The sequence below is a fragment of the Antechinus flavipes genome, chromosome 5 (genome assembly GCF_016432865.1).
Source record: "Antechinus flavipes isolate AdamAnt ecotype Samford, QLD, Australia chromosome 5, AdamAnt_v2, whole genome shotgun sequence".
Taxonomy (NCBI): Eukaryota; Metazoa; Chordata; class Mammalia; order Dasyuromorphia; family Dasyuridae; genus Antechinus; species Antechinus flavipes.
In genome coordinates this window covers 276,644,099-276,658,016 of record NC_067402.1, presented here as the reverse complement: position 1 = coordinate 276,658,016, position 13,918 = coordinate 276,644,099, and the positions used below count along the sequence as shown (strand labels likewise).

General features: G+C 37.8%; 1 protein-coding gene across 1 annotated transcript in view; it reads left to right on the top strand.

Annotated features, from left to right (window-relative positions):
* The first annotated feature begins 912 nt into the window (after positions 1 to 912).
* PAH (phenylalanine hydroxylase) overlaps positions 913 to 13,918 on the top strand; it is a 68,673-nt gene continuing 55,667 nt past the window's right edge. The window contains exons 1-3 of the mRNA XM_051961246.1: positions 913 to 1,029; positions 4,569 to 4,676; positions 6,700 to 6,883. Of these exons, the coding sequence (XP_051817206.1) occupies positions 982 to 1,029; positions 4,569 to 4,676; positions 6,700 to 6,883 (340 nt within the window). The 5' untranslated portion in view covers positions 913 to 981. The remainder of the gene's footprint in view (positions 1,030 to 4,568; positions 4,677 to 6,699; positions 6,884 to 13,918) is intronic.

Here is a 13,918-nt window from a genome sequence, read left to right as displayed (position 1 = left end):
AGAAAATGGCAAACCATTTTAGTTAACTCTGCCAAGAAAACCTCAAGTGGGGTCACGAAGATTTGGACACAGCCGAGAAGCCACTGAACAATGAACTATTATTCAGTTCAACCCAACTGTTGCTGAGATTTTTGCTCTCAGCTTCACCAATAATGACGACTGGGTTTTATTATAATCCAACAGCCCTCCGTAGAAGTCATAAGCATTGTGAATGCTCATTGACTTGGAAAGAAACCTGGAACTGAAGTCAGGGAACCTGGTTTTGCATCTCTGTGCTGCTACTGGAGTTTCTTTTTTTAGAATGGGATAAAAAATGATTTCTAAGATCTCGGTCTCTCCCAGCTTCTGTAAGGACTGTTTAAACTGGAGAAGAGTTCAGAGAGTGTGTGTGGGGGTCCCGTGTTTTCTTTCTGGGCTGATTGATGCACTAGGTTGGAAGATGTTGTCTCTCAGCTGTTCCATTTACCATCTATTTATTCTTGAGCAAGTTTTAAAAAAATATTATTGGGATTCAGATTCCTCTCCTGTATATCAAAATGGCTCCTCTGGCATTAAGTTCATGGCTCAGAAATGGAAAGATTATACTGAGAGATTGCCTAGAAAAGAAGAACTCAGGATTCTCACCCAGGGCTTTCCACTCACCAGTGTCCCAATATGGTACTTGGAGCTGCCTCCTCCAAGGGATTCTGGGTAGCTCCAGGAGGAAGGGGAGGAAGGAAGGAGAGAAAGGGGTGGGAAGGAAGAGAGGCTGTGATAGGGCAAGTATGGGAAGTGGGGGAAGAGGTAAGGGCAGAAATAGGGGGGAGGAGAAGCCGAGATGGGGAAAAAGGGGAGAGGCTGGGGCTTGGCCTTCTGCGTCAGGACAACGCCTCCCCCTCCCACCGAGTTGAAATACCTTTGCCCTGGGCTGTCCCAGCAAAGCTGGTCTCCTCTGGTTCTAGTTCCCAGAAGCTCTGACTTTGCCTTGGAGGGGGAGCAATCATGTCCACTGCCTCTGTAGGCTGCATCGGGTTTGAGAGGAGAAGCTCGGTAAGCATAACTCTGGGACTCCCCTATTTATTCCCAGCATTCCTAGGCAGCTTTGTTTATCCCACATGGAAGTATTGAGATAGATTACTCTGATTATTCCCAGGTTAGAACCTATCTAAAAGGAAAGTGAATTTCATTTGAAAGAGAAATTATTACCAGTTTGAAGGACTGGACAAGGATAGTAAGATCTGAAATGGGTTTATAGTTTAGGGTTTGGATTAGAAAGTGGGAGGGCTTTTCAGACAGAGGGATTATGGTGAGCAAAAGCTTATAGGTGGGAAATTATAGAGGACCAGGAAAATGGGCCAATTTGTTGGGAGTATTACTAGGCTGGAAAAGTAAGGTTGTGACAGATTATTTGGAGGCCTTGAATGACGAATAGCTGGAAGCCATTGAAGAATTTTGAGCAGAATAACATGACAAGATCTTTGCACAGTGATCATCCCTAAAAGCAATGCGAATGATGATTTGGAAGCAGGAAAGTGGTTAGCGTAGGGAATAAATATTGTGAAGGGTTAATTTATGGAAATTCATAACTCAAAAAGGCATGAGAGATAAGGAAAAGAGAAGAATCAAAAGTAATTCTGAAGGTGATTTTTGTTGTTATTTAAAGATGGGACATGAGAACTGATTTCTACTGAAAGAAAGAATGAGGTCAGAAGGAAAATTTATTTAGGGAATATAGACTTGGCTTTGAATATGAGCAGCTTGAGGTAAAGGGAGGGGAATAATTATGGATGTGAGCCAGTAGGTAGTTAACAGTATGGACCTAGAGCAAAGGAACACTGTAATAATGTGAAACAAAAAATGAGGAATTCAAATCTCAGCTCTGCTGAGTCGTCTTGGGAAAGTCACTTAATGGGTCTTAATATCCTTATCTGTATGGGCCCTTTTCCAATTCTAAAAGTTGAATCCTTACTGGCAGATCTTCCTTCTATGATGTTTCCCATTGTCCCAAACTAGGTCCTTACAATATAAAACTTGGTTTTCCATGTGAAATAAATGTTGCCCTAAAGGTCAGCAATAGCCATGAAATGTTTTATTGGCTATTTTATTTAACTTTGTGATATTCTGCCCGACTCTTATTACTCTAAGCTGATATAACAGGACTGCTAACTGATAACTGTGGCTCTGCTAGCAAACTGATCTTCTTAAAGTACCCACGTGATCATGTCACATTCCTGCTCAAGAGGCTTCTATGGCTCCCTTTTACCTTTAAAGTAAAATACAGATTGGCTATTTGAAATCTTTCCCATTCTGTCTGTAGGCAATCTTTCCAAGCTTTTGTTCTGTTGCTCCCCCATTGCATATTCTGTGTTTTAGTTAAAATGATCCACTTGTTTTCACCCTATACTTCGACCTCCTTATGCGCTTTCTTTTAGCCCAGGATTTTCAGCTCTTGGAATCACTAGAGCTTCATTCATTACTTGGCTCTACCCTAATATTCTCTAGAAACGAGTGCCTTCCCACCTTGAAATTACTTCCCATATATTTTGTCCTCCTGCCACCCCCAACAAAACCCCAATGTGTGGCCTTGTCATGTTCTGGCCATAGGCTTGAAAGTTGTTGCCATGACATTCCCTGCTCCAATAGAAGGTAAGTTCTCTGAGGACAGCTAGGTAGCACAATAGATAGAGCACTGGTCCTGGAGTCAGGAGGATCTGAGTTCAAATTCAATTTCAGATACTTTATACTTACTAATTATATGATCCTGGGCAAGTCTGATTGCTTCAAATAAAAAAAAGAAAAGAAAAAAGGGAGGGGAGAATGAGACAGACAGAGAGAGAGAGAGAGAGAGAGAGAGAGAGAGAGAGAGAGAGAGAGAGAGAGAGAGAGAGAGAGAGAGAGAGGGAGAGAGAGAGAGAGAGAGAGAGAGAATGTAAGCTCCCTCAGAGCAGCTAGGTGGTACAATAGATAGAACATTTCTGGTGAGGAGCCATGCAGAGGAGTAACGACCAAAGGGAAGCCTACTCAAAATTAGCAGAGCTTTCCAGCTGGCCCAGAAGGGCAAGAACTTACCAGCATTTCTTCTTGCTTGGATCCAAACCCAGAAGGACCTTTCAGAGCTCAGACCAGGAGGAACAACAAAGCAGACTTTGCCCTGTATCAAACCACTTACAGGTCCCCAGGTGGCATAGTGAATGGAGTGCTGTTGATCTCAGATATTTACTAGCTTTGTGACCCTGAAGTCATTTGACCCCATTTGCCTCACTTTTCACTTCTGTAAAATGAGTTGGAGAAGGAAATAGCAAGACTTTTTAGCTTGGTGATTCTGTGCAAGTCACTTTAAACTGATTGCCTTTGTTTCCTCATCTGTAAAATGAACTGGAGAAGGAAATGGCAAACCTCTCCTGTATCTCTGCCAAGAAACTTTAAAAGAAGTCATGGAGAGTTGAGCATGACTGGAAAAGTAACTAACCTTAAAGAGAAACTTGACTGTGACCACTTAGATGTAGTGACCCATGTCCAATATTCACCAATCAGCATGGAGAGGTCCCAGGGCAGGAGCTTAGTAGCTAAAAGTGTTAAGCCCTCGAGAGCATAATCGTTTGTAAAGGAAGGTGAGATGTCAGTCTGAGACACATCACCTTCACAACCCTCAGCCTGGTCAGCTCTGCCTCAAGACATGGATTTGAGGATTTGAGAATGCTGCTTCCTACCTATGTGGCTTTAGTTGATCTCTTTGGATCTCAGTAATTCAGATAAAATGAGGGACTGGACTAGAGGGTTGTTAAGGGCTAGATCTTTATCTAAGATCATATTATCTTGTGAAGAAAGATCTTTCTGACTCCCTCCTCAGCACTCTAACCTCAGAACTATGTGGCGTCAGCTTGATATAAATATTTTCTGTTGCTATTATCATGATAAAGAAGATGATTGTCATGAAGGTGATGATAATGATAGTGGGAATGGTGGTGGAGGAGAAGAAGAAGAAGAAGAAGAAGAAGAAGAAGAAGAAGAAGAAGAAGAAGAAGAAGAAGAAGAAGAAGAAGAAGAAGAAGAAGAAGAAGAAGAAGAGAAGGAGGAGGAGGAGGAGGAGAAGGAGGAGGAGGAGAAGAAGGAGAAGAAGAAGGAGGAGGAGGAGGAGGAGGAGGAGGAGGAGGAGAAGGAGGAGGAGAAGGAGGAGGAAGTCCTGATCTCTTCTTTCATTGAAATGGGGAACCTGAATAGTGGAAATTCATTCCAGTTTAGATAGGCAAATCATCTATGGTTTAAGAAATTATGTTGATTCACCCAGGATCACAGAACCAGTATGTGCCAGGGGCAGCATTTGATCCCAGCTCCTTTTGACTCTCAGACCTCTGTATATGTCAAGATTAAATGTAATTTTCCCTTATGGAAACTGCTGTTTATTTATGTCTTAAGCTCCATGTTCCTTCCACAAAAACTTTTTTCCTTTCCTTCTGAATAGCATATTCCAAATATTCATATGATAAGTGCACTTGCTCATGGTCTCCAAGGCCTTGAGAAAAGGAATGACTTAATAGGTTTTGGACCAAAGCAATTTAATAGCCTTATTTTTTTGTTTAACTCCACAGGAAACTAGTTATATTGGTGACAACACTAACCAGAATGGTGCAATATCCCTGATTTTCTCTCTCAAAGAAGAAGTTGGGGCTCTGGCCAAAGTCTTACGTCTATTTGAGGTAAGAACTCTGCAAATTTTTGTTTTGTTTTTGACATTGACCATGAACACAGCAAACATCTTAGCTGGAAGATACATTCTAATTTTTTTAATTGATATTACTTTTATTTTTAAATACACCTCACTCCCCTAACCAATGAGCTTTTCCGTGTGTGTGTGTGTGTGTGTGTGTGTGTGTGTGTGTGTGTGTGTGTATAAAGAAAGAAATGCAGTTCAGGAGAACCAATGAACTCATCAGATTTCCCAGTATTTGTGATAGTCTACCTTTCTCACCTCTACAAAAAAGGAGAGAGGAAAATTTTCTCTCTTCTTTAGGGATAAGTTTGATTATAACTCTTGGTTAAAGTATTCACTTGTATTTTCTTGTACTCTTCATTTACATTGAGGTAGTCATTTTGTATATTTGTTCCTGGTTCTATTTCTTTTGCTCAATTTCAGTTCAAAAAATCTTTCCACAATTCTCTAAATTCTTCATAATCATTATTTTTATGGGGTGAACAGTAACTTTGTCATTTATCACAATTTGTTTAGCCATTCCCCAATGGGCATTTTTTTTGGTTTTGTTTTTTATATTTTTTGTGCCACGAAATTCTTGCTATGACTATTTTGGTGCATATGTAACTTTCTTTTCTACCTTCAACCTCTTTTGAGTATATGCCCAGAACTAGGATCTTTAGGCCAAAATGTATGACAATTTTGTTGTTACCTTTATACTAAAATTCCCAGCTGCTTCCTAGGATAATTATACCAAGTCATAGCTCTACTAATTGAATAGTAATGTGGCTGTTTCTCCCCAATCCTTGCAACATTCTACTAAGAGTTTTTCCAGCTTAGGGTTTTTATGAACTTCCTAACAGAATTCTCGCAAAATATAATGTGCTTCCTCATAAAAGGGTGAGTTCCCTGGCACTGAAAATGTTCAAAGAGTACTCGATCAGTTTGTTAGGAATAGAACAGTTCAGATTAAAAAGGATCCTCTGAGGTTCTTTCCTACAAAACTGTATGATTCTGAGTTTACAGATCATTAATAATGGATTTTTCTTTTTCCCTTCCTTTTATTCTAAAATGAATTTAAAATTTTCAAACCATTATTAAATTAATTACTTAGTTATACTTATTTTAGCTTCTTTTTCTTTAAAAATATTTCTTGAGGATAGTTAACAATAATGAAATCCAAAGAGCATAGCACATGGACAAGACTCCAAGAAAGAGATGACCCTCGGTTTTATCTTACTCACTCCCAAATTGAGGGTAGTCATCTCGTGCAAAAAAAAAAAAGAATGATTCTTTTGGTGATCTAGAAAGACTATAGGTTAATTTGACCAATCAATAAGTCAGCTCATCAGGAATAAGGAATAAAGGATAGATTCTTTTAGAATTCTTCTTTAGACCCATATAGGGTGGCTGACTGGAGTGGGATGTTGATGGAAGAGAATATTTAGTAGGGATCATCTCACTCTTTCCACCTTCCAGTGGACTTCCGAAATAGATTTACAAAGAGAGCTGTGATGGTGGGGAGCCTTCTAAAGCAAATGTAGTGACAGTGTTGGGATTTGAATCCAGTTCCTCTATTATCCATCCATTCTGTTATATATTATATTAGAGGAGATAAATTTTCATGATTCCAGGCCAGCTGGCAGAATTTCAAAGGAATGACAAGCTGGGCCACTGACTCCCACCCCTGAAGGTTATAGATTATATTATTCTGCAATGACTTAACATTTTGAATCAATTCTAAAATCTTAATGTTTCAATGCTAACATTATTTGGGTTTTTTGTTTATTTATTTATTACCAAATTACTATTTAATAGACTCATTTTTGGAAGGACTCACTTTACTATTTTGCTTTTAAGGGAGAAAAAACAACTCATGATCAAATGAAAATAAATTTTGCTGAAAAAAAGTTTGAATTTTTGAAAGATTGTTGTTGTGGGAAATGGCTATGGGTGTCTTTTTCCAGCTGGTTTTGATATCAGCCACAAAGTGTTTCGTCCTCCCATCATTTGTTTGTTTCTTCTTTCAGGAAAATGATGTCAACCTGACTCACATTGAATCTAGACCTTCTCTTCTAAACAAAGATGAGTATGAGTTCTTTACTAACCTGGACAATCGGAGTGTTCCTGCTCTAGATGACCTCATCAAGAGCTTGAGACATGATATCGGAGCCACTGTGCACGAGCTTTCCCGGGATAAGAAGAAAGACACAGGTCAGATTCTTTTGTATTTCATAAGACCATGAAGTCTTGCCTAATAATGACCTACTTTTTGAGACTCATTTTCTTTAAAAAAAAAATCAAAGCTTTTGCTATTTCTTTTTTTCTGATGTTACTATTTTCAAGGAGGCATTATAATGCAATAGAAAGAGCACTGGATTTGGAGTCAGAGAGTTTGCGTTTGTATCCTGACTCTGCCAGATGACTTTTTTTGTGTCTTCTGGCTCTAAATTAATTTCGTCTCTAGATTTTCATTTATTGATTAATCAACAAGCATTTATTAAGTACCTACTGCGTACCAGGTGTTGTGCTTAGGGCTGGGAATATAAGTACAAAGCATGAAACAAATTTTTTTCTTTCAAGATGCATCCATTCCAATGAGGAAGAATTCAAGAATTTATAAACAGAATCTCTTCAACATCTTCATGCAATTTTATTAAATCTTAAAAGCAAAGGAAAAAAAAGAAGAAGCTGAATCTTATTTTAGTTCAAAAGAGCAATAAGACTTTGAGGATACCCTGTCCAGAATTATATGCACATATAAATAATACATAGCATTATATATTTCACTATATTATATATGGGAGAAGTAAATGATGTAGTGGATGGAGTGCTGGCCTGAAAGTCAAAAGGAGCTGAGTTCAAATCCAGTCTCAGACATTTACTAGCTGGGCAGTTCACTTAATCTTGTTTGCCTCACTTTCCTCGTTTGTCAGATAAATTGGGGAAGGAAATGGCAAAACATTCCAGTATCTTTGCCAAGAAAACCCCAACTGTGGTCACAAAGAATCAGACATCGCTGAAATGACTAAATAATAATAGAGGTGATAGAGTAACCACATAAGAGGTGTAGTGATACTGAGTGATATTTCCTTAGAATGGCTCTCCTCATCCCTCCCTCAACTTAAATGCTAAATAATAAAGACAATTAATTTCACAAGCATTCATTCAGTGCTTACTATGTACAAGGAATTAAAAGTTGATATTAAGAAGTTGTACTGGGGAAGTGAGATGAGGAAATCTTAGAAGGACTTTATCTTGGGGCAGCTAGATCGATAGAGCACCAGCCCTGAAGTCAGGAGGACCTGAGTTCAAATCTAGTCTCCGACACTTAACACTTCCTGGCTGTGTGACCTTGGACAAGTCACTTAACCCCAATTGCCTCAGGGGAAAAAAAAAGTACATTATCTCCTTTGATCTTTATAACAATAGCTATTAGGTTGTGAACTCTTTTTGTATCCCCGAGGTTGAGCATAGTGCCTGGTACCTAAAGAAACCAAATCCTCCAAGAGACATTCATTGACTTTTCCAAGATAAAACTAAAATTTAATTCAAGTTTTAGGTCACCAAGTCTAATATTCTTTTTGTAACTAAATGGCTGGAGCTTAGAGGCTCAAAGGAATGTTGTATTTCAGGGATCAAAAATCGATTCAACTTTTTTCTCCTAGTTCCCTCTCTAAATCCAAGCTGTTTCCCAATAAAGACTTAATGAGACTATGAAGACTTGAATCAAAAGACAGTAGAATCATAGATGTACAGATTTAGATCTTGGAAAAGATCTCAGAGGTCATCTGCTCCGATTCTCTCATTTTATAGAAGAGGTAATTGAGTCTCAGAGAAAGAGAGTGACTTTTTTCAAGGTCACATAGATTATAAATGGCAAGCTGGGGGGTTAACTTAATTCCTCACTCCAAATCTAGCTCTCCTCCCCTACCTTCAAGACCCACAAGGTTGGAAAAAAAAAAAAAACACATTTAATGTGTTGATGCACTATACTGGGAGAAGACAAACCTCTCACAATTAACTTTGTATTGCTTTATCCCTTTTCTTTGGATCCATGAGATATTATGATATAGCTAATTATATAGCTTTCTAAAAATATATCCCAGAGGAGCAGAAATATAGAGCGGGAGATCACTTAATCTGGGAGTTCTCATTCTCTGTGTCCGTCATAGATCTCTTATTTCTCAGAATAAAGTTTTTAAGTTAATAAAATAAAAATAATAAAAACAAGTTAATAAAATAAAATAAAAAAGAAATTAATTACATTAAGATATAATTCCTGGAATTTTTTTAAGGCTTATGGATCCTGGATTAGGTATGATTTGGTCTAAAGTTTTGGTTCTCTTCCTCTCCAATTTCTCAGGAAATTGACTAATCCAAAGGTTAAGTAACTTGCCTTACAGGTAGTCAACAGCAGGATCGGGAATCCAATGTGGGTTCTTGAGCTCCCCCATTTCTGTGTTCTTTCCATTTAATTGCTGCTTCCTCTGAAAAGAATGGCTAAGGCAAGGAGATGAATTCCTTGGTGACTGACAGTTGCTACCTCATTGCTTTAGGATGGTTGGACAGATATTAAAAGGCTTTGAGCCACGTGGGGGGGAGATGAGGGGGAAGGGTTCAGGTCTTTGGGAGGTAGGATGCATCAATGCCTGGTAAGATCAAGCTCCATTTTGGTTCTTTTCTCCTCTGTCAAAGCTCATGGCTGGGTCCCTGATGACTTCCATGTCCCAGTTGCCTGGCCACCTGCTCTTAACTGGAGCCCCAGGCCAGGAAGTACAAAAGGCCCCGTCTCATCAAATAGCTGCTCTGGCTCTTGCTGGAGCAGGTGGAGTCTGGGACTGACCAGAACACTTGAGCAGGAAATCAAGACAAATGAGAAGCAGCTAGTCTCCAGGGGAGCCCAGGAAGGTGTTATGCTATGGAGGATCTTTTGAAGTGGGGAGGAGGAAGGAAGAAAAAGAAGGGAGGAAGTCTGGTTAAAGAGAACAAGACGAGTGGGTAAAGAATTATATTTTTAACAGCAGTTGTCTCTGTACAACCACAGGGAACCAGCAGACACATGGCTGCTGATTTCATATAAGTTAGAACTGAAAGGAGATCATTTTGTAGAATTGTGTTAAGTTACAAAAGAGGGAACTGAGCTCTAGAGCTATGCTATTTCTGTATATATCTTAGTAAACCCCTATCAGAGACATTTGATGCAGCGACTCCCCCCCCTTCCCCAATCAATAGCTTTCCTTTTTATCCTAGGTGCATTGATTTCACTTGTACAAAAGTTTTATAGTTTTAGGCAATCAAGATTATCTATTTCATTTTGTATCATAGCCTTTATTTCTTGTTTGTTTAAGAATACTTCCTGAAGATACAGCTATAAAAAGTTGCCTGATGTAGTTCTCTTCATTTTTTTAATGGTGTGATCTTTAATATTCAGGTTTAATATTCAGGGTATGGAGCCATATATAATTTAATATAAGACACTGGATAAAAACCTAAGTTTTGGGGCAGTGTGGCAGGAATTAAGGGGAACACAGCCTATTCTCTTAGAAAAAATGCTGGATTAAGAACTGAGTTTGAACCCCAGCTCTGTCATTAGTTTTATGACCTTGGACAAGTAATTTTACCTTTCTAGTCTTTAATGTTCTAATCTGTAAAATTAAGGTGTTGGTCTCAAGGATCTTGAATATCTCTTCCAGCTCTCAATCTTATCCCTAAGGAGTGAGAGGAAGACTTTTCTATTCTTTTCTGAAGCTCCCCACCTTGTATACTACTTCCTAGCTTCATTACTTTTCCCCCATGAGGACAAAAGAAGTAAGAAAAACTGGTGTTTTACATGGCAATAGAAAAAAGAATATTTCAGAAGTGGGGCTGAGTATTTAACATGGAGAATAGTGTTAGATGGTCTTATAAGTTCTATTTAACAGACATTTATTAAATACCTATTATTTTTTCAGGGACTATACTAGGAAATAAAGATATAGAGACAAAAAGAAACAACTTCTGCCATTAGTAATGTTTCATATTCATATAATTATTTAAGTTTTACAAATCTAATTTTTTGTAATTACTCTGTGAGGTAGCTGACTTGGTGGTGAAATTACTTAAACTTACTAATCTTGGATTTAGGAAGTCCTGAGGTCAAATCCTGATTCAAACACTTAAGGGCTATGTGACCCCTGGAGAGTCACTTAATCTTTGTCTCAGTTTCCTCAAGTATAAAATGGGGATAATAATATCACCTTCCTCCTATGGTTGTTTTGAGGCTTAAGAAAAATCACCTATGTCTAGTATAACCTATGTCTGACTTGGAGGCCAATTCTCTTTCTACTCTATAATATTGCCCTTTGACAGCCCCGAGGAAGAAATATGTTGGAGAAAGAAGCATGTCTTTCCAGAAAGGCATTATTGAGGAATAATCAATATGCCAACCCATAAATATTTTTTAAGTTCTTACTCTAGGCTGGGTGCTGTGTGCAGTAGTAGTAGCAGTAGTAGCAGCAGCAGCAATAGTAGTAGTAGTAGTATTGTTGTAGTAGTAAGTAGTAGTAGTAGTACCAGCATTGCTATTACTATTACTACTGGCAATTCTGTATAGTGAACCAGTCATGGAGCCAGAGAATAGTAGTAGTAGTAGTAGTAGTAGTAGTAGTAGTGGTAGTGGTAGTCATAGTAATACTACAACTATTACTACTACTACTACTATTAGTAGTAGTAGTAATTATAGTAGTAATAATAGTAGTCATAGTAATACTAGTAGTAGTAGTAGTAATAATAATAGTAGTAGCAGTAGTAGTAGTAGTAGTAGTAGTGGTGGTGGTGGTGGTAGTGGTGGTGATGGTGGGAGTGATAGTAGTAGTAGGGGTGATGGTAATAACAATAATAATAATGGTAACAGTCTTACCACAATGGAAACTGAGCCAACCATGGAGCCAGTAAAACCTAGGTTCAAGTCCCATCTTTACTACTTACCTGTGTTGTGATCCTGTATAACTCTCAATACCATAGGAAACTCTATCATCCAGTCAATCAATAAACATTTATTATACATTTACTTTGCCCCCGGCTCAGTGTTCAACCCTGGGTACATAAAGTAAGAATAAACCCTCTCTGAAATCCTAAGAAGCTCACATTTTAACCAAACAGGGTATCAATAAATAGATCAATACATTATCCATACAAGGGGTGGGAAGGTAACTTTAAAGAAAAAGGCTCTGTTACAAACAAGGACTTAATATACATTAATTGTGGGAAGTTTCTTCTCCATAGCTTTGGACCAAAAATAAAACAAATAAAAATAGCTCACATTTCTTCAGCTCATTGTCTCATTTGATCTTTGCAAATATGATGTGAGGTCGATACAGCAGATGGAATGATTCCTATTTGGCAGCCATAAAGCCAACATTTTTTTAAATCGGTATTTTCTGCCAGCATAGCTTGTATTTCCTAAAATTAATTTCATTTAAAATTTCATAAAATTGAAAAGCAGCAACTAACAGAATTATAGAGATAAAGCAACCTCAGAGCACAACTCTCCTAACCCCCTTGTTGACAGATGAGTAAACTGAAACATACAGAAGTTACAAGAGACCAACCTGAAGTTGAACAGGTAGGTGCTTAGTAGTAGAATCAGAATTTGAACTCAGGATCCTCGATTCCAAAATCTTTTGGATTGTCTCATATTAACTCTCTGAATTCAGTTTCTGGCTACTGAGGAAAGGCTGACCATATCAAAGCTTTCCTAGTGTCTTCCCCTATGTTCAGATATAAAAACAAATACCCAAAGTGGTTGATGTGAATGCTTGGCCGTAGCTTCCAATTATTAGCCCCTCTAATAGGGACAAAATTGTTATTAAAAGCATCAAGAAATGGTGCCATTGAGTCGCCTTGGCAAGGGATTCTGAATATAACGTCTTTGGGTCTTGACTTCCCCATTTGTTAAATAATAAGGCAGGACCAAACCTATTCCCTACTCCTGCATATTATTTACTTATGTTTTTTTTTTTCTATCACCTTTATTTTCTGTAGATATAGTCCCCCTCCCTTACTTTATAACAATCTATTATTTATAGAAGAAAAAGAAAGAGCAGTTCTATAGGACTAATCAGCATATCAGGGGGTTCAGTGGATAAGAAGTATGAAGCCTAGAGTTCAAATCTGGCCTCAGACACTTTCTTAGCTGTCTACAACTACTATTACTATTGCTCCTGCTGCTACTACTACTGCACACAGCACCCAGCCTAGTTAAAAAAAAAAATCTTTATTTGCCTCAGTTTCCTCATCTGGAAAATGGGTATAATAGTAATACCTACTTCCTATTGTTGTTAAGATGATTAAATGGAATCATATTTGTAAAGCATTTTGCAAGTGTTATATAACTGTTACTATTATTACAATTAGAGTTCCAATCTCTGCAAAGACAGGAACGGATACCATTTTTATCCACTGTGTTATATTATTTTCCTGGTTCTACATATTTCACTTCTCATCTATTTTTATAATACTTCTCAAGATTCTCTGAGTTCTTCTTTTACACAGCATAAAACTATGTAAGCTCTTTGACTAAATGGACTGTTCTACGTTTTTCCTTGTAACTCTTTCTGGCACACAGTAGGAACTTCATAAATGACTATCAAAGAATTAATCACATCGATGTACTTTACTTTGTATTGCCATTCCCCAGTGCCAATTCCTAGCATAATAGTCCTGGTATATGATGGTTGGCAAATTGTTGATTACTTGATACATTAATGGATATCAAAAGTTTGTGAATTTTTTTTTCTAATCAGAAATGGCTACTTCTTAATATTTTTGGTGTATATATGACCTTCTTTCTTTGACCTTCCTGATCTAAAAATCAGCAGTTCTTAACTTGAAGTCTGTGAAGTTACTGTTGTTGTTTTCTTTAAAAAAATTACTTAGAAAACTGTATTCCAATATAAATGCTCCACTTAATATTTTCTTTTTTACCTTTAAAAAACATTATTCTGAGAAGGGATCTGTAGCTTTTGCCAGACTGCCAAAAGGGGCTACAGTGCAAACACAGTTAAGAATCTTTGTTCTAGGTGTGGGATTCCAGATAATTTAGCAGGTACTGAGCTGGGGATGGAGGTTCTATTCTGAATAAGGAAATTTTCTTGGGATATTTGAAAAGTTGCTATTTGCAGAGCTCAAGAACAAGATCATTTCTCTCCAAAGAGAATGAGATAAGTCTCAACTGATGATTCCTCTTCCAGTTAAAATGCCCATTAA